We start from the raw sequence: 23,977 nt of genomic DNA, 5'->3' as shown, positions 1-23,977 counted from the left end.
CTTTCTAGCTCAGAAGCAGAGACACTACCACTGTGCAACACAAATATCACAAACTGCAGTCCCAGTCTCTTGTATAACACTGATTTTGATTAGGATTAATTAATGAATTAATTTCAATCTATCATTAACAGAGCCACCTAGTCCTTCAGCTCTGGAATTCGGTTAATTAATTTCTCTGCTTCGCTCTCCTGGTGCTCTTTATAAATCTCCCTGTCTCTCTTAAAGCTGCTGGTCCATCTGTCTGTCTATCCCTTTGTGAAGCTCAGTGTCAAATTAGGTTTTGGGAATGAAGCATGTTGGGATGTTTGACCACATTAAAGGTACTTTGTGAAGGCACATGAATGTAGATGTACGAAACACCAGGCAGAGGGCTGCCAGGGTCAGAGCACATCAATTCCTTCATAAGAGTGTGTTTCAAGTTTTAATTGCACTTCTTTTCAGAGTGAATCAGCTGAAAGTCTCCAGCCGAAATGTAGTTCATCGTCTTCCTCTTCCTTCACACCGTTCATTGACCCCAGACTCCTGCAGATTTCCCCTTGTAGTCCTCCAGGTGCACTAGGTATGTGAGCACGGTTCAGAAACCAGCACTTTGATGTTTCAGAGTGGGTCTGTTCTTTATTCCCATGCTGTGTCGTTTATTTCCCTTTCCAGTAGCCAATAAAACTGAGCCAATCCGGCGAGACAACGCGAGAAAGGGATCCGTCGTCAATGTCAATCCGACGAACATACGTCCACAGAGCGACACTCCAGAAATTCGCAAATACAAGAAGAAATTCAATTCCGAGATATTATGTGCTGCTTTATGGGGTGAGATATTGCTGAGAATTTTCTAATCTAGGGACGGTTTTTCGTCCATGAAGCCAATGCTGCTATTTACTGCTGCTCGCATGCATGCGGCACGGTGGCTCAGTGGTTAACGCTGCTGCCTCACAGCATCAGGGTCGCAGGTTTGATTCCAGCCTCGGGGGCCTGTATGTGTGGAGTTTGCACATTCTCCCCGTGTCTGCGTGGGCTTCCTCCCACAATCACAAAGATGTGCAAGTCAGGTGAATTGGCCATGCTAAATTGCCCATAGTTTTAGGTGCATTAGTCAGAGGGAAATGGGTCTGGGTGGGTTACTCTTCGGAGGGTCGGTGTGGACTGGTTGGGCCGAAGGGCCTGTTTCCATATTGTAGGGAGTCTTAAAAAAAAATTTTTAGAATGGCTTCAGCTTCGCTCCAATAAACAGGTGAAGAGCTAAAGAAGAAGTTCAAGAGCGAAGAGCTTGCATTTTTTTACAACAAAAACTTGTATTTATATAGCACTTTTGAGCATTGAGTACAGGACTTGGGAGGTCATGTTGCAGCAGTACAGGACATTGGTTAGACCACTGTTGGAATATTGCATGCAATTCTGGTCTCCTTCCCATCGGAAGCATGTTATGAAACTTGAAAGGGTTCAGAAAAGATTTACAAGGATGTTACCAGGGTTGGAGGGCTTGAGCTATAGGGAAAGACTAAATAGGCTGGGGTTGTTTTCACTGGAACATTGGAAGCTGAGTGGTGGTCTTATAGAATCATGAGGGGCATTGATAAGGCAAATAGACAAGGTCTTTTCCCTGGGGTGAGGGAGTCCAGAACTAGAGGGCATAGGTTTAGCATGAGAGGGGAAAGATATAAAAGAGACCTAAGGGGCAACTTTTTCACACAGAAGGTGGCACATGTATGGAATCAGCTGCCAGGAAAGGTGGAGGCTGGTACAATTACAGCATTTAAAAGGCATCTGGATGGGTATATGAATAGGAAGGATTTAGAGGGATATGGGCCAAATGCTGGCAAATGGGACTCAATTAGGTTCAGATATCAGCTTGGAATGGACGAGTTGGACCGAAGAGTCTGTTTCTGTGCTGTACATCTCTATGACTCTGACTCTCAGAGCAGGCCATTCAAGTCACTGTTAAATAAGATTGTGTCTGATCCAATTGAGGCCTTAACATGCAACTGTGGAAAAGAGGAGCAGGATTAGGTCATTTGCACCTGCTCCGTCATTCATTCTGATCAGGGGTGATCATCCAACTAAAGCTTGTTCCTGTTTCTCCCCATACCCTTTGATCCCTTCAGCCCCAAATGCTACATCCAACTCCTCCTTGAAATCATAGTTTTTTGGCCTGAACCACTTTCTGTGGTCATGCATCCGACAGGCTTAACACTCTCAAAGTGAAGGAATTTCTCCTCATCTCAATCCTAAATGGTTTACTCCATAGCCTTAACTGCATTTTCATGGCCACTCTACCTCCCCTCCTAAACACTTGACTTACTCATAAATCAAACGTCTGTCTAGCTCTGTCTTTAAAATGACCCAACCACCACTGCTCACTGTAACTCCCAAAAACCTCTGAGCAAAGAAGTTCCTCCTCAACTCTTGTAAGGGAGTGTAGTCTTGCTTCAATTGTACACGCATTGGGACAATCACAATTGAGTACTATTTATTTAAGGGCCTGTTTCCACACTGTAAGTAATCTAAGTAATCTAATCTAAAAAAAAAGTCAAAAATCACACAATACCGAGTTATAGTCCAACAGGTTTATTTGGGGGCTCCGAAAACTTGTGGTTCCAAATAAATCTGTTGGACTATAACCTGATGTCACGTGACTTTTGACTTTGTCCACCCCTGTCCAACAATGGCATCCCCACATCATATTTATTTAAGGATAGAGATATATTCGGAACAGCATAATTAAGTCTCGTTGGTTAGGCTGTGTTCTGTAGGGTATCTGTTTGTTGTGTTTTATTGTGTAATTTTGTGAATAAAGTTTTGTCTGTTTTAAAATCTATTAGTCAACCTAGCTATCTTACTCTGGGTAATTTTCACTGTACACCTACTGAAACAAATTGCAAAGTTATGGTCTGGGGCCTGTTTAAGAATGTTTTGAGTGGTCTGGCCTAGTCCATAGCATTGGTCTCCTCACGGGCTGTAGCAATTTTGAACAAAGGCATTCTGTGAGACAATGTCCTGTGAATTTCAGATGAGGAAGCACGCCTTGGCTTGCAGCTGAAGTACCCAGGATGTCTCAGGTGGAGCATCTGCCCCGCCTAAAGGTAGCACCTTGTTGGAACAGCAATCCAGGGAAGGCTTAGAGAGTTTGACTGTTCACAAACCAGGCCCTCGCTGGGAATGAGTGTTCAACCAGTAGAGCAAACTCCAGGCAATTGTGGGGCCTTGGACTGAGGCTTCTATCAATGAGAAGAGGCAACAGGCTTTGAGTGTAGTTGTTAAGGAGAGAAGCAGGAAAGAGGACTAGGGAATTAGAGAAACAATTGCAGAGCTTGGGGCCTGAATCATTAAAGACATGCCTGTCAAATGTGGGATGGGGGTTGGGTGGTAAGGAGTGTTGGGCGGTTGGTTTGGAAAGAAAGTGGTTAATGTACACCCATGATTCACCAATGGTTGTAGGGTTGAAGGAGATTACAGACACTGGGAGGGTTGAAGACCTGGAGGGATTTGGAGGAAAGATGGAAAATTGTAGATTGAAACTTTGGTGGACTGAGAGCCAATTTAGGATCCCTCTTCAACCGCCTCAGGCCTCTCTCGTGAAGCAATTTCCTAACGTCTGTCCATGGCTCATTCACCTCTCCCTTCGGGTTCCCATCATCATGTGCAGAGAACTCTGGAGATTTAGATGCATCTTTTTAGAACTGTACTGACTCACACCAAGCTGTGTTCACCCATCACCCCTGTACTCCTTGATCCTAAATTGGCTCACAGTCCACCAACGTTTCATTCTACAATTTTCCATCTTTTCTCCAAATCTCTCCAGGTCTTCAACCCTCCCAGTGTCTGTAATCTCCTTCAACCCTACAACCATTGGTGAATCATGGGTGTACATTAACCACTTTCTTTCCAAACCAACCGCCCAACACTCCTTACCACCCAACCCCCATCCCACATTTGACAGGCATGTCTTTAATGATTCAGGCCCCAAGCTCTGCAGTTGTTTCTCTAATTCCCAAGTCCTCTTCCCTGCTTCTCTCCTTAAAAACTACACTCAAAGCCTGATTCTTTGCAAACTGGTTACCCTTTCCATTGTCTGATTCTCTTATTTGATGTCAACCTTAACACATTCTTGTGGAGCTGAAGTGAGGATTGCAGATGCTAGAAACCAGAGTTTAGATTAGACTAGTGCTGGAAAAGCACAGCAGGTCAGGCAGCATCCGAGGAGCAGGAAAATCAACGTTTCGGGCAAAAACCCTTCATCAGCAATAGAGGCTTGAAGCCTCCAGGCTGGAGAGATAAATGGGGGGTGGACTGAAGAGAAGGTAGCAAGGAGTACAGTATGTGAATGGGAATGGGGATGGGGATGGAGGTGATAGGTCAGAGGGGAGGGTGGAGTGGATAGATGGGAAGGGAGATTGGCGGGTAGGACAGGTCATGAGGACAGTGCTGAGCTGGAAGGTTGGAACTGAGGTAAGGTGGGGGGAGGGGAAACGAGGAAACTGGTGAAGTCCACATTGATGCCCTGGGGTTGAAGCGTTCCGAGGCGGAAGATGGGGCGTTCTTTCTCCAGGCATCGGGTGGTGAGGGAGCGGCGGTAAAGGAGGCCGAAGACCTGCATGTCCTCAGCAGAGTGGGAGGGGGTGTTGAAATGTTGGGCCACGGGGCAGTGGGGTTGAATGGTGCGGGTGTCCCGGAGATGTTCCCTGAAACGCTCTGTGAGAAGGCGTCCAGTCTCCCCAGTATAGAAGAGACCGCATCAGGAGCAACGGATACAATAAATGACATTGGTGGATGTGCAGGTGAAAGTTTGATAGATATGGAAGGCTGCTTTGGGGCCTTGGATGGTGGTGAGGGAGGAGGTGTGGACACAGGTTTTGCAATTTCTACGGTGGCAGGGGAGGGTGATTTGTTGGGGGACGAGGACCTGACCAGATAGTCACAGAGGGAATGGTCTTTGCGGAAGGTGGAAAGGGGTGAGAAGGGAAATATATCTCTGGTGGTGGAGCCCATTTAGAGGTGGCGGAAATGTCTGCAGATGATGCGGTTAATGCAAAGGTTGATAGGGTGGAAAGTGAGGACTGGGGGGGGGGGGGGGGGGGTTCTGTCCTTGTTACGGTTGGAGGGGTGGGGTCTGAGGGCGGAGGGGCAGGATGTGGATGAAATGAGTTGGAGGGCATCTTCAACCACATGAGAAGAGAAATTGTGATCGCTAAAGAAGGAGGCCATCTAATGTCTTCTGTGGTGGAACTGGTCCTCCTGGGAGCAGATACGGCAGAGGCGGAAGAATTTGCAATAGGGATGGCATGTTTGCAGGAAGCAGGGTTGGAAGAGGTGTAATCCAGGTAGCTGTGGGAGTCGGTGGATTTGTAAAAAATGTCAGTGTCAAGTTGGTTGTCGTTAATGGAGATGGAGAGGCCCAGGAAGGGGAGGGAGGTGTCAGAGATGGTCCAGGTGTGTGGGCCCCAGCTATGCCTGTTTCTGTCAAAAATCACACAACACCAGGTTATAGTCCAACAGGTTTAATTGGAAGCACTAGCTTTTGGAGCATCGCTCCTTCATCAGGTGGTAGTGGGAGGGGGACTACCACCTGACTACCACCTGATGAAGGAGCGACTTTCTGAAAGCTAGTGCTTCCAATTAAACCTGTTGGACTATAACCTGATGTTGTGTGATTTTTAACTTTGTACACCCCAGCCCCACACCGGCACCTCCAAATCGTGTCTCTTTGTCGGCTGCGTAGAACAGTCCATCTTCCGTAGGTACACCAGCACCACTCCCCACCTCTTCCTCCGCTACATTGATGACTGCATCAGCGCCACCTCGTGCTCCCGCGAGGAGGTTGAGCAGTTCATCAACTTCACCAACACATTCCACCCCGACCTACATTCTTGTGGAGCACCAAGCTGGGACACTATATTATACTGAAGGCAGCAAATAAATCCAAGTAGTTGCTATTGTAATGGTTGCTGCCCTCTCAATACTTAGAGTTTAATTTCTGTCACACAACAGAATAGATATAGTTGATCCAAATCCAGAAGAATCACTTTATCCTTTTGGTAGCGGCTGGAGGCCTTGCATTTGGAATATGTTTTGTACGTGTGTAATTATGTAAATGCGATTGCCTCGAGCTCATTACTTTTGCAGTTAGTCTGGCGCATTCTGCACTCTCTGAGATTCCCACTGTGGCAGTATAAACAACCACAAGCTTTATTTGGAGCCAGAATTGCCTAGCGAGCAAATCTAGGCCCAGGCATTGAACCTTTCCGGAATGTCAGAGATGCTCCATCACCAATTATGCATAATACGATTGAATTTTACAGCTCAGAGGTGGAGGTCACTCCACTCATGATTCTCCAAAAGTGTAATACACTCAGTCATATTTCCTTGTGCTTTCCACATGCCCTTTCTTCAACGGTTTCCTGCAATCATTTTTCCATTCCCCTAGAAAGCAACGCTGAAATTTACTTCCCTTATTATTTCAGGTCAAATGGATTTTATGGGCTAGTTGCTGCATCTGTTTTCTCTTGTGCGGAAGGGTTGAACTTGGGACTGTACTTTCACATGAAGGAGTCTTCTCTTTAAGATCGAGGAGCAATTTCTTCCCTCAGAGGTTCATGAAACATCGGAGCCTGAGGGGTGACCTCATGGAGTTTTGTCAAATCATGCAGGGCACGGTTAGGGTAAATAGACAAAATCTTTTTCCCTTAAGTTGGAGGAGTCTAAAACTAGAGGGAATAGGTTTTATGTGAGAGGGGAAAGATATAAAAGAGACCTAAGGGGCAAGTTTTTCACACAGAAGGTGGCACGTGTGTGGAATGATCTGCCGGAGGAAGTGGTGGAGGCTGCTACAATTACGGCATTTAAAAGGCATCTGGATGGGTTTATGAATAGGAAGGGTTTAGAGGGATATGGGCCAAATGCTGGCAAATGGGACTAGATTAGTTTAGGATATCTGGTCAGCATGGATGCGTTGGACCGAAGGGTCTGTCTCCGTGCTGTACATCTCTATGATTCTGAATCTTTAGGAGTTCACTTCCATAAAAAGCAGAGGAGGCTGCATTGCGACTGTATTGAACACTTGGACATATATTTGAATGGGAAAGCGAGATAATGGCGGGAGAGTTTGAAGGAAAGTGGGGTTGCAGAAAATTAGATTTGAGGCCAAAATCAGATCAGCCAATATTTTATTGAATGGTGGGCCAGGATGGAGGGAATGAGTGGTCTACTCCTGTTCCTTAGATTGTCATGATTTTTCCTGCCCACGTTCACTAGATATCTTTCAGTAACTCCAGAAATTAAAACCACTTCCTCAACCTGATCATTAGTCCAGGGAAACAAGTGAAGGTGGCACGGCGGCTCAGTGGTTAGCACTGCAAGGGTGGCACTACAGTCTCACAGCGCCAGGGACCTGGGTTTGATTCCAGCCTCGGGTGATTGTCTGTGTGGAGTTTGCACATTCTCCCCGTGTCAGTGCAGGTTTCCTCCCATTGTCCAAAAATGTGCAGTTCAGGTGAATTGGCCGTGGAAAATTGCCCATAGTGATAGGTGCATTAGTCAGGGGTAAATATTGGGTGGGGGAATGGGTCTGGGTGGGTTACTCTTCCGAGGGTCAGTGTGGATTTGTTGGGCCGAAGAGCCTATTTCCATACTGTAGGTAATCTAATCTGATCGCCTCCTTATTTGCTGAGTTTTAGGCAATTGAAGTCTGTAAAGGGGTCACTCATTAACAATGGGCAGTGTTTGTTGTGCCTTTTCACAAGTGCAGAAAGGGGCTAGAACTGAAGCGCATTGTTTCTGGTGAGTGTAACAAGCACCGGTACACAATTTGAAGAGGATTAAGTAAGTCTCTTCACATCAGTAATACTCCTTGCTCAAATCACCAAGAAGGGATCTTTATCTCAGATGCTATCTGTGCGATCTTGCTATGCACAGAAACAGTATCATGTGCCCTCATAGCATTGCATTGGATGTTTAGATATTTTTAAGGGGGGGGGGGAAGGCAGATTACCAAGAGGAAGAAAAAGTATTGGGAGTATGCAAGATTGTAGAGTTGAGGTTTAAAGCAGATCAGTGGAGATCTTCCAGTGGCAGAGCAGACTGGAAGGACGGAGTGGCCTGTTATGTTGTATCCCTTTATATTTCATGATGTGAAGAATGTTGGCAAAGCCATTATTTGATGGAATATTAATCTAGAGTCTCTGTTTTACACTTGAGCAGAGAAAGATGGAACGTTCTTTTGTTCAACTGGTTATTTTAAATGATAATCATTTTGTCCATAAGCAATTCGATATGTTCAAGGTTTATTGATGACAGCAAAATGTAAAATGCTGCAGAGGTTACTCGTGCTCCTAAAAGTATTTTGATCTTTTCAGGTGTCAATCTGCTGGTGGGCACAGAGAATGGGCTTTGGTTATTGGACCGGAGCGGACAAGGCAAAGTTTACTCACTCATTACTCGAAGACGGTTCCAACAAATGGACGTACTGGAAGGACTGAACGTACTCATTACAATATCAGGTTGGAAATATTTTCACATTTTAGTGTCTGTTTTATGGTTGGGGAATTAAGTTCTTAAAAAACATCAAATGTTAAATTTGGAGCTCACCTCCTACTCAAATAGCCAGAAAATAATTCATGGCAATACTTGAAGAAAAAAAAACAGCAAATTAGCCCAAACATCATGGTCGATATTAAGCACCCAGAAAGCAGATTATTTTGATCATTTTCTATTTGTCTTGTGTGGAAGTTAGCTGTGTGACCTGTTTCATTTCCCACATTACAATGACCACAGTTCCATAGTATTTTGTTTCCATCTGTGAAGGATGCCATACAAATGCATACAAAGAAAATACGGCTATAAGAAAGAGGAGGCTATTCAGCCCCTTGAGTCAGCTCTGCCATTCGGTAAGACCACAGCTGATTGTAGTTCCTGATGAAGGGCTTTTGCCTGAAATGTCGATTCTCCTGCTCCTCAGATGCTGCCTGACCTGCTGCGCTTTTCCAGCACCATACTCTCGACTCTGTAGTCCTTATAACCCTCATTCCTTTGTCAATAACTCGGGTTTTGAATGCATTCAATACCTCAGATTCCAATATATTCTGTAGAAGAGAATCCCAAACACAAACACTGTCAATCCTTGGAGAGAAGACATTCCTCCTCACCTCCATCTTAAATAGAAGACGCCATGCTGTGAAACAGCACCTTTTGTTCCAGAATTTCTCTTCGGAGTAAATTTCCTCTCCGTGTGAACCCTATCAAAGTTTTGTTACACCATCCCTAGCACAACCGTGATTTCAGTTTAGGTTACCTTCCGGTGCTCAGTGTGGGGCTTTTTCGTTCACTCTTCTGTTTTTCAGAATGTGTACCTTGACTTTTATTAAGTCAGAATTCACATGACATCAGGTGATAGTCCAACAGGTTTATTCAAAGTCACAAACTTTCGGAGTGCTGAGCAATGCTCTAAAAACTTGGGACTTCAAACCAACTTTTTTGGAATTTAACCTGGTGTTGTGTGACTTCTGACTTTGTTCACCCCAATTCAACACCGACACCTCCACATCTTGACTTTTATTGTAGTTCTCACCACCTCCTGCTAAGTCAACCCCATTACCCATAGTTCAGAATCATCTGCAAAATTTTTTATTGCCTGTTGCCAAATCCAAAAACATTGACGAGGAACAGTCAGAGATCTCAGCACTTTGGCCTGAAGGACTTACAACATTAAGCATACACTCTTTTGAGTGAAATCCTGGATTGAACCAGGGACCTTTCACTCTTCAATCTAATGCTCTCCCAACTGAGCTATTTTGGCCAGTTATTATGGATTCACTTAGGACAAAAGGGTAACTAGGGAGAGAAGAGGGCCCCTCAAAGATCAGCAAGGTGGCCTTGGTGTGGAGCCACAGGAGATGTGGGCGATACTAACAAGTATTTCACATCAGTGTTTACTGTGGAGAAGGATATGGAAGATATAGAATGTAGGGAAATAGATGGTGCCTCTTGAAAAATGTCCATATTACAGAGGAGGAAGTACTGGGTGTCCTGAAATGCATAAAAGTGGATAAATCCCCAGGACCTGATCAGGTGTACCCGAGAGCTCTGTGGGAAGCTAGAGAAGTGATTGCTGGGCCTCTTGCTGAGATATTTGTATCATCGATAGTCACAGATGAGGTGCCGGAAGACTGGAGGTTGGCTGACATGGCGCCACTATTTGAGAAAGGTGGTAAGAAAAAGCCAGGGAATTATAGACCAGTGAGCCTGACATTGTGGTGGACACGTTGTTGGAGGGAATCCTGAGGGATAGGATGTACATGCATTTGAAAAGGCCAGGACTGATTAGAGATAGCCAGCATGGCTTTGTGGATGGGAAATCATGTCTCATGAGCTTGATTGAGTTTGTTGAAGGAGTAACAAAGAGGAGTGATGAGGGTAGAGTGGTAAATGTGATATATATGGACTTCAATAAGGCATTTGACAAGGTTCCCCATGGTTAGCAAGTTTAGATCTCATGGAATACAGGGAGAACAAGCCATTTTGATACAGAACTGGCTCAAAGGTTAGAAGACCTACCAGTGGTGGTGGAGGGTTGCTTTTCTGACAGGAGGCCTGTGACCACTGGAGTGTCACAAGGATCGGTGCTGGGTCCACAATTTTTCATCATTTATATAAATGATTGGGATGTGAGCCTAAGAGGTATAGTTACTAAGTTAGTAGACGACATCAAAATTGGAGGTGAAGAGGGTTACCTCCGAGTACAATGGGATCTTGACCAGATGGACCAATGGGCTGAGGAGTAGCAGATGGAGTTTAATTTAAATAAATGAGAGGTGCTGCATTTTGGGAGACAAGTCTTCGCAGGACTTATACACTTAACGGTAAGGTCCGAGGGAGTGTTGTGGAACAAAGAGACCTTGGAGTGCAGGTTCATAGCTCCTTGAAAGTGGAGTCACAGGCAGATAGGATAGTGAAGAATGTATTTGGTATGCTTTCCTTTATTGGTCAGAGTATTGAGTATAGGAGTTGGGAGGTCATGTTGCAGCTGTATAGGACATTGATTAAACCACTGTTGGAATAGTGTGTGCAATTCTGGTCTCCTGGAAGGATGTTGTGAAACTTAAAGGGATTTAGAAAAATATTACATCGATGTTGCCAGGGTTAAAGGATTTGAGCTATAAGGAGAGGTTAAATAAGCTGGGGCTGTTTTCCCTGGAGTGTCGTAGGCTGAGGGGTGACCTTATAGAGGTTTATAAAATCATGAGGGGCATGGATAGGGTAACAGACAAGATCTTCTCCCTGGGGTGGGGAGCCAGAAGTGGAGGGCATAGGTTTAGGGTGAGAGGGGAAGGGTATCAAAGGGACCTAAGGGGCAACTTTGTCATGCAGAGGGTGGTGTGTGTATATGGAGTGAGCTGCCAGAGGAAGTGGTGGAGGCTGGTACAATTACAGCATTTGAGGGCGGCACGGTGGCACAGTGGTTAGCACTGCTGCCTCACAGCGCCAGAGACCCGGGTTCAATTCCCGCCTCAGTCGACTGACTGTGTGGAGTTTGCACGTTCTCCCCGTGTCTGCGTGAGTTTCCTCCGGGTGCTCCAGTTTCCTCCCACAGTCCAAAGATGTGCAGGGAAGGTGAATTGGCCATGCTAAATTGCCCGTAGTGTTAGGCAAGGGGTAAATTATAGGGGTATGGGTGGGTTGCGGGTCAGTGTGGACTTGTTGGGCCGAAGGGTCTGTTTCCACACTGTAATCTAATCTAATCTTAAAAGGCCTCTGGATGGGTATATGAATAGGAAGGGTTTAGAGGGATATGGGCCAAGTGCTGGCAAATGGGACTAGATTAGGTTAGGATATCTGGTTGGCATACATGAGTTGGACTGAAGGGTCTGTTTCCATGCTGTACATCTCTATGACTCTATGACTTTGCTTGGTATCGCCCAGCCTCATCACCTCCCCCCACCCCCAAACATGAACAGCACGCTCCTAACAAGCTCCAATTGTTACCTTGTCCTACAGGTCAATTTCTTATCCACATCCAGGTTTCACTCTTTACTTCCAGTTTCGAAAGCAACCTTATTGAGGAACTTTTTCGTAAAGCCCTACGAAAGTCGTCCACAACTGTGAGCATTGAATGTTACTTCCTCTTAAAATTAAGGAAGTTGACCCAATGGGAACTTCTCGTTCTCAAACAGTGTTCGCTGTTCTTGAACAGATCATTACCTCACAGATTCATATCATCTGCTGAAACTTGATCCATTCATTTCTCAATAATTAGTGAAAGATTAATATTATTTCCTGTATTGTATTACCTTGTTGAGGTATAATATCAGTTTTATTTCCTGTTCTGTCCAATTTTTGGTGACTGTATAATATTAATAATCATCAACACCCTCAGTAGTGTTCATGCTTGGAGATTCACAGCACTATTCCCTTGAATTCCTTTGTTTTGAATTCATTAAGCACCTAGTGAAGGAGCACATTACTGCAGATGCTGGAATCTGTACTGAAAGCACAAAATACTGGAGATCGCAGCAGGTCAGGCAGCATCCATGGAGAGAGAGCAAGTTAACATGAACATTAGCTTACTTTCTCTCAATGGATGCTGCCTGACCCACTGTGACCTCCAACTTTTTTGTTTTCAATACCTATTAAACTTCAGTTTTGATGATATAAAAGTTTAAGTCAACTTGACTTATTTCCACTAGTACTGAGCTTGTTATCACAGACATCTCTAGTGATTGCTTTCTGGAGATAGTCATTAAAGTGTATTAGCTAATTGCTTGACTTCACTTAAATTCCCCATTGTAATCCTCTGTGACCATCTTCTTGGAAAGCACACACTAGAACAACTGCTTGCTAATGGGTTAGCATCTTCAACCATCTCCATTTTCAGCTGCTTCTTAGTCTGTGTCACCATCCTTTTCTATACATCTTTGAAATATCCTGTGCTGTTCCCTTGTCCTTCTCTCTGCCTGATGCAGTTAATTTATTCTTCCTATTTATCTTCGGATTGATCCACTCAATCAGGGCCGTGGTTTTGAATTGTTGTTGACTTTAAGCTGTGCGTTCTGAATGGAGGCATAAATAAATCGTTTCCCTCTCCGTTTTATTTCAGCGCTTGTGCACTGGTAGTCGGCCTGTGTCCAATGCTCAGTTCTCAGCTGCATTGAATCATTCAGAACTTAATCATGTTGTAATCACAATTACCCAAGGGCATTACCAGTTCCATTTTCTGTATGCTGTCAGCGTCATTTACCATTCGAAGACATGAGCTGAAAGATGCTTCCTGTGGCTTCTACAATGTATAGGGTTATGAAGCAATCATGCTTTGCTTTTACCTTTTGTACTAGCTGGTATGGTGGCTCAGTGGCTAACATTGCTGCCTCACAGTACTGGGGGCTCGGGTACAATTCCAGCCTTGGGTGACTGTGCATGGAGTATAGCACAGTTCAGGCCTTTGACTGTTGATGTTTTGCTGAACTCCTATCCTACTCTAAGTTCAAACTAACCTACATACCCTTCATTTTACTATCATCCATATGCCTATCCAAGAGTCACTTAAATGTCCCGAAAGTATTTATAGAGTTTGCACATTCTCCCCGTGTCTGTGTGTGTTTCCTCTGGGTGCTCCAGTTTCCTCCCACAGTCCAAAGATGTGCAGGTTAGGGTGGATTGGCCAAGCTAAGTTGTCCATAGTGTCCAGGGATCTTCAGGCTCACTGGATTAACCATAGGAAATGCAGGGATAAGATGGGATATTCTTCAGAGGGTTGGTGCAGAGTTGATGGGCTGAATGGTCTTTATCTGCACTGTCAGCATCCTGTGTTTCTATGATAGCTCTAAGCCAGTCAATCAATGTTATTTTATGTTGGGCTGGTTACAATCCTTTACTCCTGGGGCCTGTGTGTTTGGCCCCTTCTCCTTATCACCTCACAAGGCTGTTGTACCTTCCAATCAAGGCAAACCTCTAGTGCAGTACTGAGTTGCTGAGACATCAAACCAAGACCCCATGTACACATTAGATCCGATCGGCACTTTCAAAGTATCCTGGCCAATACTTATCCTTCAATCAATATGACACAAACAGAGGATCTACTCATTATCCCATTGTGGTTTGTGGGATCGAGCTGTGCTTATATTTGCTCCAACTTTCCTATGTTACACCTGTGACTGCATTCCAAAGTTCTTAGCTGTAAAGCACCATGAGGTGTCTGTAAAAAGTGCAATTTTAGTTCAAGTCTTTCAAGCCTTTTGTGTTAATTATTTTCACCCGATAGGCTGTGGCAAAACCCTTGCGTTATTTTTATTTTATTTTCCTGTTGGGTACAATTGCCTTCGCGGGCCACTTCCTTTATCTCCCAGCTGTCTCTGAAATATATTATGACACTCTCTCTTTACATTTCCAGTCGAATCTCACTGAATAGGCACTGCCTCCAAATGTTGTATATGTCTCCACCTACTGGGCTAACCATGGATTTGTCAGTCTGGTGCTTTCATGCATCCTTGTTCCCATGCACACTCCAATTCAAGACTTTCTCTACAAACATATCTGGGAGTCAGGTTTATGCAACTGAAAAACATAAATCTTCAAAGTTCAAATGTATCCAAAAAGGAAAATATTCGCAGGGAGTCAGCAGCTAGTTCGTTCAAAGAGCTGATCGGCCTCTAGATGTCCTCTGTTTGATAGGGACAGGATTAGGCCATTTGGCCCGTCAAACCTGTCCCACCATTCAATATGCTCATGGCTAATTGAACACTTCAATGCCTATTGTTCATTCCATCATTATAATCCCGTACACTATTGACAATTGAAAATCTCTCAAACTCTGAGCTTCCACAGCCTTCATGGGGTGGTGCATTTCAACATTCAGAAGCCTCTGATTCAAACCATTTCTGCATATCTCGGTCCTAAGTGGCATCCCCCGTATTTTAAAACTGTGCCCTCAGTTGAAGATTCCCTGACAAGAGGGAGCATCTTACCCACATCCACTCTGTCCACCCCTGTCAGAAGTCTGAAGGTTTTAGAGAAATCACCTCTCAGTCTTTGAACTTGCAGAGAATGTGGGGCCAGCTTGCCCAGTCTCTCTTCAAAGGACAGTCCTGCCATTCCTGGGAGTAAATCTGGTGAACCTTTGTCGTGCTCCCTCTGTGACAGTAATGTTTTTCTTGAAATTAGGAGGAAAACTTGCACACGGTCCTCGAGGTGTGCTCTAACAAAGTTTCAAACTCATCGAAGCAAGACTTCCCAACTCCTGAATTTAAATCTCCCTGCAACTGAGACTAATATTCTATTTGCCTTTATAATAACGTAGAACATAGAATGGTATAGCAAATTACAGGCCCTTCGGCCTCGATGTGCTGGCCTTTTATCCTACTCTCAGATCAGACTAACCTACATACTCTTCATTGTACTAACTTCCATCTGCCTATCCAAGACTCACTTAAATGTCCCTAATGTCTCTGACTATACTACTACTGCTGGCAGTGCATTCCACGCATCCATCACTCTCTGTGTCAAGAATTGACCTCTGACATCTCCCCTAAACCTTCCTCCAGTCACCTGAAAACTTTGCCCCCTTGTGATAGACATTTCCACCCTGGGAAAATGTCTCTGGCTATGCACTTTATCTGTTCCTCTCAACATCTTACACACCTCTAGCGGCACGGTGGCACGGTGGCACGGCCTCGCAGCGCCGGAGACCCGGGTTCAATTCCCGCCTCAGGCGACTGACTGTGTGGAGTTTGCACGTTCTCCCCGTGTCTGCGTGGGTTTCCTCCGGGTGCTCCGGTTTCCTCCCACACTCCAAAGATGTGCAGGTCAGGTGAATTGGCCATTGCTAAATTGCCCATAGTGTTAGGTAAGGGGTAGATGCAGATGTAGGGGCATGGGTGGGTTACGCTTCGGCGGGGCGGTGTGGACTTGTTGGGCCGAAGGGCCTGTTTCCACACTGTAAGTAATCTAATCTAAGTAATCTAAGTAATCTAATCTAATCTAAAAGTCACCTCTCATCCTTCTTCGCTTCGAGGAGAAAAGTCCTAACTCCCTCAACCTTTCTTCATAAGACATGCCCTCCAGTCCAGACCGCATCCTGGTAGATCACCTCTGCATTCTCTCTAAAGCTTCCACATCCTTCCTATAATGAGGCGACCAGAACTGAACACAATAACTTGCTGCACCTTCATCTGAATCTTGAGTCATTTACTGACAAGAACATCTAAGTCCCTTAGTACAGCTACACTTTCCAACCTCTTATCATTTATGAAATGATCTGCACATCTGATCCTGTGACCAAAGTGGATATCCTCACATTCTTCCATATCTGCCATCTTCTGGCCCAAGCAATAAGCCCATCTAAGTCCTCCTGAAACCACTTTGCATCTTCCTCACAACCCACATTTCCAGTTAGCTTGGTATCATCTGGTAATGTTGCGTTTGTTCCCCATGTCCAAAGCATTAAGACCATAAGACCATAAGACATAGGAGCGGAAGTAAGGCCATTCGGCCCATCGAGTCCACTCCACCATTCAATCATGGCTGATGGGCATTTCAACTCCACTTACCCACATTCTCCCCATAGCCCTTAGTTCCTTGTGACATCAAGAATTTATCAATTTCTGCCTTGAAGACATTTAGCGTCCCAGCCTCCACTGCACTCTGCAGCAATGAATTCCACAGGCCCACCATTCTCTGGCTGAAGAAATGTCTCCGCATTTCTGTTCTGAATTTACCCCCTCTAATTCTAAGGCTGTGTCCACGGGTCCTAGTCTCCTCGCCTAACAGAAACAATTTCCTAGCGTCCACCCTCTCCAAGCCATGTATTATCTTATAAGTTTCTATTAGATCTCCCCTTAATCTTCTAAACTCCAATGAATACAATCCCAGGATCCTCAGCCGTTCCTCATATGTTAGACCTACCATTCCAGGGATCATCCATGTGAATCTCCGCTGGACACGCTCCAGTGCCAGTATGTCCTTCCTGAGGTGTGGGGACCAAAACTGGACACAGTACTCCAAACGGGGCCTAACCAGAGCTTTATAAAGTCTCAGTAGCACAACGGTGCTTTTATATTCCAACCCTCTTGAGATAAGTGACAACATTGCATTCGCTTTCTTAATCACAGACTCAACCTGCATGTTGACCTTTAGAGAATCCTCGACTAGCACTCCCAGATCCCTCTGTACTTTGGCTTTACAAATTTTCTCACTGTTTAGAAAGTAGTCCATGCTTGTATTCTTTTTTCCAAAGTGCAAGACCTCACATTTGCTTACATTGAATTCCATCAGCCATTTCCTGGACCACTCTTCCAAACTGTCTAGATCCTTCTGCAGCCTCCCCACTTCCTCAGTACTAACGGCCTGTCCACCTAACTTTGTATCATCTGCAAACTTCACTAGAATGCCCCCAGTCCCTTCATCCAGATCATTAATATATAATGTGAACAGCTGCGGTCCCAACACTGGACCCTGCGGGACACCGCTTGTCACCAGCTGCCATTCTGAAAAAGAACCTTTTATCCCAACTCTCTGCCTTCTGTCAGACAGCCAATCCTCAATCCATACCAGTAGCTCACCTCGAACACCATGCGCCCTCACCTTGCTCAGCAGCCTCCCGTGTGGCACTTTATCAAAGGCCTTTTGGAAGTCTAGGTAGATAACATCCACTGGGTTTCCCTGGTCTGACCTACTTGTCACCTCTTCAAAGAACTCCAACAGGTTTGTCAGGCACGACCTCCCCTTACTAAATCCATGTTGACTTGTTCTAATCCGACCCTGCTCTTCCAAGAATTTAGAAACCTCATCCTTAACGATGGATTCTAGAATTTTACCAACATCTGAGGTTAGGCTAATTGGCCTATAATTTTCCATCTTTTGCCTTGATCCTTTCTTGAACAATGGGGTTACAACAGCGATCTTCCAATCATCCGGGACTTTCCCTGACTCCAGTGACTTTTGAAAGATCTCAACCAACGCCTCCGCTATTTCCTCAGCCACCTCCCTCAGAACTCTAGAATGTAGTCCATCGGGGCCAGGAGATTTATCAATTTTAAGATCTTTTAGCTTTTCTAGCACTTTCTCTTTTGTAATGGCAACCATACTCAACTCAGCCTCCTGACTCCCTTTAATTGTTGGGTTATTACTCATGTCTTCCATATATACTATGAACAGCTGGTGACCCAAATGCTGACCAATGCAGTATCCCATTAGTCATAGACTGACAAAATAAAGAAGGCCCATTTCTTGCTACTATTTTTTTTCCTTTTAATCTCTTCGCCACATGCTAGTGTATTACCTCCTATTCCATATATTTTGATTTTGTTAACCAAATTCCCTTAGAGAACCTGATCAAAAATCTCCTAAAAGTTCGAGTATTCAGTGGCCATCGGTTTTGTGAGTAACCCCCTCAAAAAGCTCCAAATTTGTCAAATGGTTTTCCATTTGCAAATTCATGCTGAACATGTCCAAACAGATCATTTTGATCCGAGTGTCCATTTATCATGTCCTTTCTGGTGGTTTCTAGCATCTTCCCTACTCCTAATGTAAGGCTGCCAAGTCTTTAGATTCCTGCTTGCTCTCTTATTCCTTTCATAAATATTAGCACTTCGTCGTAAGATTTGACATTGTTCTGAAAGAAGTTGGTACATGAATAGGAAATGTTTATGGGTCAAATGCAGGCAAATAGGACAGGTTTAATTTGGGAAACTTGGTCAGCGTGGATGAGTTGGACAAAAGGGTCTGTTTCCATGCTGTATGACTCTATGACTCATTGACTCTATGAGTATTTGATTTGTTCATGGAATATGAACATACTTCCCAGACCAGCATTCATTTCCAGTCCCTAAATGCACTTGAAAAGATGATCAGTGGCTATTTTCTTGACCCAATGTAGCTGTGGAGGTTAGGTAGACCCATAATACTGATAGGAAGGGAGCTCCGGGATTTTGACCCAGCAACAGTGAAGAATCGGCAATATATTTCCAGGTGCTGTGTGTGGACTTCAATTAGATTCCCTACAGTGTGGAAACAGGCCCTTTGGCCCAACAAGTCCACACCAGCCCTCCGAAGAGTAACCCACCCAGACCCATTTACCCCTGACTAATGCACCTATTGCTGTGGGCAATTTAGCATGCCAATCCACCAGTCCTGCACATCTTTGGAGTGTGGGAGGAAACCAGAGCACCCGGAGGAAACCCATGCAGACGCAGGGAGAATGTGCAAACTCCACACAGACAGTTGCCCGAGGCTTGAATCAAACCCAGGTCCCTGGCACTGTGAAGCGGCAGTGCTAACCACTGAGCCACTGTGCCACCCCTAAGAGGGGACTACATCCTTAGAGGGGAATGTGAAGAGTGATGCTCCCAAGCATCTGTTGCACTTGTCCTTTGCGAGGGTCGGGATTGTGCTTTTGGAAGGGGCTATTGAAGGAGATGTCGTGAGAAGCAGACACTTTGCTTGTTTTTTCTTCTCCTTTGCATGAGGAGCTGAGGTCAATCATACCATTGTCATAAGAGACAGTGTTCTGTCCACAATTTCCAAACTAATATTCTAATGAATCCGGCCAGACAACGTTGAGGTTACTCCTGCAATGTTACTACACACTAGTCTTTTCAGCTGGTATTAATTTGCACAATAGGTGGGAAATCGAAAAGGTTGGGTTGGCAACAGCTGACGGCAAAGAGTTGGTCATTAATTGGTGACTTGGGGCCAGATTGGTGACAATGCCGGGATCTTACCAAGCCTGGCAGTGCCAAGCAGTATGCTGAGATGCCAAGCAAACCTCCTTTATTTCTCACCCTGTCCCTCAGAGAAGCTCCTGCCACGGGGTCACAGTGATGGCCACTGGACAGGTTACAGAGTAAATCCCACTTCACAACAGCGGCCTGGCCAGGCAGCTATGGTCAGAAATAGTCATCATAAGATCACACGTCCTCTGAGGGAGCTTTCCATCTCAAGATGCCCTTACACTTTTTGGGCAGCAACGTCCCTCTCCCCCGACCCAATTCTCCCAGGGACAATGCTGCATACCCTCCCACCTTTCAAAAAGATCACTTTTGGTCTGAACTCAATTTCCATACTAAGACAGACAAGACCAGTTCTGTCATTTCCTTCTGGTTTTTTCATTCTGGGACAGACAGTAGATATCTGTGGGTGGCACGGTGATGCAGTGGTTAGAACTGCTGCCTCACAGCGCCAGGGACCTGGGTTCAATTCCTGCCTCGGGCAACTATCTGTGTGGAGTTTGCACACTCTCCCCGTCTCTGCTTGGGTTTCCTCCCACAGTACAAAAATGTGCAGGTAGGTGAATTGGCCATGCTAAATTGCCCGTAGTGTTAGGTACATTAGTCAGGGATGAATGTAGGTGAATGGGTCTGGGTGGGTTGCTCTTTGGAGGGTCAGTGTGGACTTGTTGGGCCGAAGTGCCTGTTTCCACACTGTAGGAAATCTAATCTCTAGCGGGATCTGGATCCACTTTTAATCCTGCCTTCCCAACCTTTTCCAATATTTTAAGATTCTGTATCACGATCCCAACTGTTCCCACTATCTTTTCCATACAATAAGTTCTGATTCAACTTGGGATAACATTCATTCTTCTAGCAGTGTAATTGGCTTCAGACCTGATCCTACGCGCTGTCTCCGCTTCCCATCCTCCCTGAAGCTAGTCTACGTGGTTTTCCATACTTGTTTCTGCACTTATTTCAGAGTTCGTGCTGGACTTTCTTCTCCTGAGGGTAGTGTTAGTTTCCAAAGAAAGTGAGTACCATCTTTGTAGTTCCAACAGTTTACTGGCCTAACTGATTAACTCACCCATTAACCATCCTTCCTTTGGTTTTGTGTATAACACTAGCTCAGCAAACTTTCCTTTGATCTTCTGTCTACTTTTGTTTTCTCAATTTTCTTCCCTATATTACAACAACGAATACACTTCAAACGCACTTTACTGTACACCATTTCAGGCTAGTTTGAAGGGTACATAGTAGACTTTCTCACTGACTTCTCTTTCGAATCTCTTCATAGTTACTTGCTACTTTCTTCCTTCCTCGGTCGCTGCATAACAAATGATGTTCTTTTTAAATTATTGCACTAACTTACTTCCAACACATTTGGGTCTTCTTTCTCTCCCCCTCCAACCATTTGACTGACTCTTGCCTGGAGCTGTTCCTGAATATTTGCTTCCAAGGACTTTTCCAGATGGAAAAGCTAGTTTTAAAAAAAAAAGCAATAGTTGGAAATAAATAAGACCATGAGATCATAAGAAATAGGAGTGGAAATAAGGCCATTCGGCCCATTGACTCCCGTCCGCCATTCAATCATGGCTGATGGGCATTTCAACGCCACCTACCTGCACTCTCCCCATATCCCTTAATTCCTTGCAAGATTAAGAATTTATCAATCTCTGCCTTGAAGACATTTAACATCCCATCCTCCACTGCGCTCTGTGACGATGAATTCCCCAGGCACACCACTCTCTGGCTGAAGAAATGTCTCCTCATTTCCATTCTAAAGTAACCCCCTTCAATTCTAAGGCTGTGCTCACGGGTCCTAGTCTCCCCGTCTGACAGAAATAATTTTCCAGCCTTTGTAAACCATGTATTATCTTGTAAGTTTCTATTAGATCTCCCTTCAACCTTCTCAACTCTAATGAATACAATCCCAGGATCCTCAGCTGTTCATCGTATGTTAGGCCTCCATTCCAGGGATCATCCGTGTGAATCTCCGCTGGACACGCTCCAGTGCCTGTATGCCCTTCCTGAGGTGTGGGGCCCAAAACTTTCTTAACCACGGACTCAACTTGCACGTCAACCTGAACTAGTGCTCCCAGATCCCTTTGTACTTTGGCTTTATGAATGTTCTCACCATTTATAAAATAGTCCACGTCTGTATTCTTTTTTCCAAAGTGCAAGACCTTGCATTTGCTCCCGTTGAATTTCATCACTCATTTCTTGGACTGATCTCCAAAACTGTCTAAATCTTTCTGCAGCCTCCCCACCTCCTCAGAACTACCTGCCTGTCCGCCTAACTTCATATCATTGGTGAACTTCACCAGAATGCCACCAATCCCTTCATCCAGATCATTAATATATAAAGTGAACAGCTGCGGTCCCAACACTGGACCCTGCGGGACACCGCTTGTCACTAGCTGCCATTCTGAAAAAGAACCTTTTATCCCAACTCTCTGCCTTCTGTCAGACAGCCAATCCTCAATCCATGCCAGTAGCTCACCTCGAACACCATGGACCCTCACCTTACTCAACAGCCCTCCGCGAGGTACCTTATCCAAAGGCCTTTTGGAAGTCTAGGTAGATAATATCCACTAGGTTTCCCTGGTCTAACCTACTTCTTACCTCTTCAAAGAATTCTAACAGGTTTGTCAGGCACGACCTCCCCTTACTAAATCCAGGAATGAAATATATTGATCATTCTGGGCTTCATTTGTAGTTTACAAAGAGAGTTTTTGATTGTAGGAGAAAATAAGGATTGCAGATGCTGGAGATCAGAGACAAACATTGTGGCAGTCAGGCAGCATCCAAGGAGCAGGAGAGTCGATGTTTCAAGCATAAGCTCTTCAATTTTTGGTTTTGCTAACCAATATCCCTTGGTGAATCTTATCAAAAGCCTTCTAAATATCCAACTATTCAGTGAACATAGACTCCCATCAATCAATTTTGTTAGAAACAACCTCAAATTATTCCAAATCATAGATTCCCTACAGTGTGGAAGCTGGCCATTCAGCCCATTGAGTACACCCAGACTCACTCCTCCTATCCCATCCCTGTAACCCTGCATTTTCCATGACTCACCCACCTAGCCTGCACACCACTGAACACTATGAGCAATTTGGCATGGCCAATTCACCTAACTTACACATCTTTGGATTGTGGGAGGAAACTGGAGCATCCTGAGGAAACCCACATGGGCACGAGGAGAATGTGAAAGCTCCACACAGACAGTCTCCTGAGGCTGGGTCTCTGGTGCTATGAGGCAGCAGTGCTAATCACTAAGCTACTGTTCTGATGATTCCATTCACAAATACATGCTGAATATGTCCAGTCACATCATTTTGATCCAAGTGCCAATTTATCATGTCCTTTCTGGTAGTCTGTTGCATTTTCCCCGCTCCTGATGTAAGGCTGACAGATCTGTAGTTCCCTGCTTTCTCTCTTGCTCCTTTCCTAAGCACTAGGCTTCAACCAGTGGGTCTCGTTCACCATTTTGACTTTGTTTTTTTCTATCAGCCTTGTTGATGCTCACTCTACTTCTGAGCATCAGCAGCACTGATTTAAACATACATCGGCATGTTTGACAGCTGCTCTGAAAGGTTAGCTATGTCAAATAAGTGTCGGATTGTTAAAGGGTTAGGATGTCAGGTAGATAGGGTACAACATTGTCAGTAAAGCTGGGTGCTAGCTCGGTCGAGTACAACATTGCTGGTAAGTTAGGTAACCCAGTGCATCGGGTACCACATTGTCATTAAAGTAGTGTCAGGTGGGTAGGACACCACATTGCCAGTAAAACATGGTGCCAGGTGGGTAGGACACCACATTGCCAGTAAAGTAGGATGGAGGGTTGGTAGTGTGCCACATTGCCAGTAAATTAGAGTGTCAGGCGGGTAGGGGACCACATTGTCAGTAAAGTAGGGTACATGGTTTTAGGGTGCCAGCATCCAAGCACCAACTCTGTGAACAAAAGGCTCCATCCTTAGAGCAATATGATACTAATCCAGAGAACTCACTACATCATAGATTCAAACTTGACAGAAACATTGAGTTAAACGCTGCCATTTTCGCTGTATCTATTCCAACCCCCGCTCTTTTTCTAAAATCCTGTCTTTCAGTCACGTTACAAGAGTATGCTTCCAAGAATTACTTGATGCAATTGAACGAGAATCACTCACCATGACTTGGCAGACCTCTGGCAGCTGCCTTTTCAAGCATACAGTTAACAGAGTTTGATGTCTCGAGTATGTCGCAGCAATATCTTGGCATCAGCTAAACCTTTCTGGATGGAGTTCCTT

The 23,977-nt window shown here is 44.9% G+C and overlaps 1 protein-coding gene across 2 annotated transcripts in view; it reads left to right on the top strand.

The window, feature by feature from the left end:
• LOC140496067 (mitogen-activated protein kinase kinase kinase kinase 4) overlaps window positions 1-23,977 on the top strand; it is a 303,330-nt gene that overhangs the window by 243,869 nt on the left and 35,484 nt on the right. Inside the window, exons 22-24 of one of the 2 annotated variants that reach the window (XM_072595575.1) lie at window positions 442-559; window positions 655-807; window positions 8,346-8,489. In XM_072595575.1, the coding sequence (XP_072451676.1) occupies window positions 442-559; window positions 655-807; window positions 8,346-8,489 (415 nt within the window). Of the gene's footprint in view, window positions 1-441; window positions 560-651; window positions 808-8,345; window positions 8,490-23,977 lie in introns of both variants that reach the window. The other variant, XM_072595574.1, reaches the window with a different exon arrangement.

The sequence above is a fragment of the Chiloscyllium punctatum genome, chromosome 25 (assembly GCF_047496795.1).
Source record: "Chiloscyllium punctatum isolate Juve2018m chromosome 25, sChiPun1.3, whole genome shotgun sequence".
Taxonomy (NCBI): Eukaryota; Metazoa; Chordata; class Chondrichthyes; order Orectolobiformes; family Hemiscylliidae; genus Chiloscyllium; species Chiloscyllium punctatum.
This window is presented reverse-complemented; position numbering and strand designations above follow the sequence as displayed.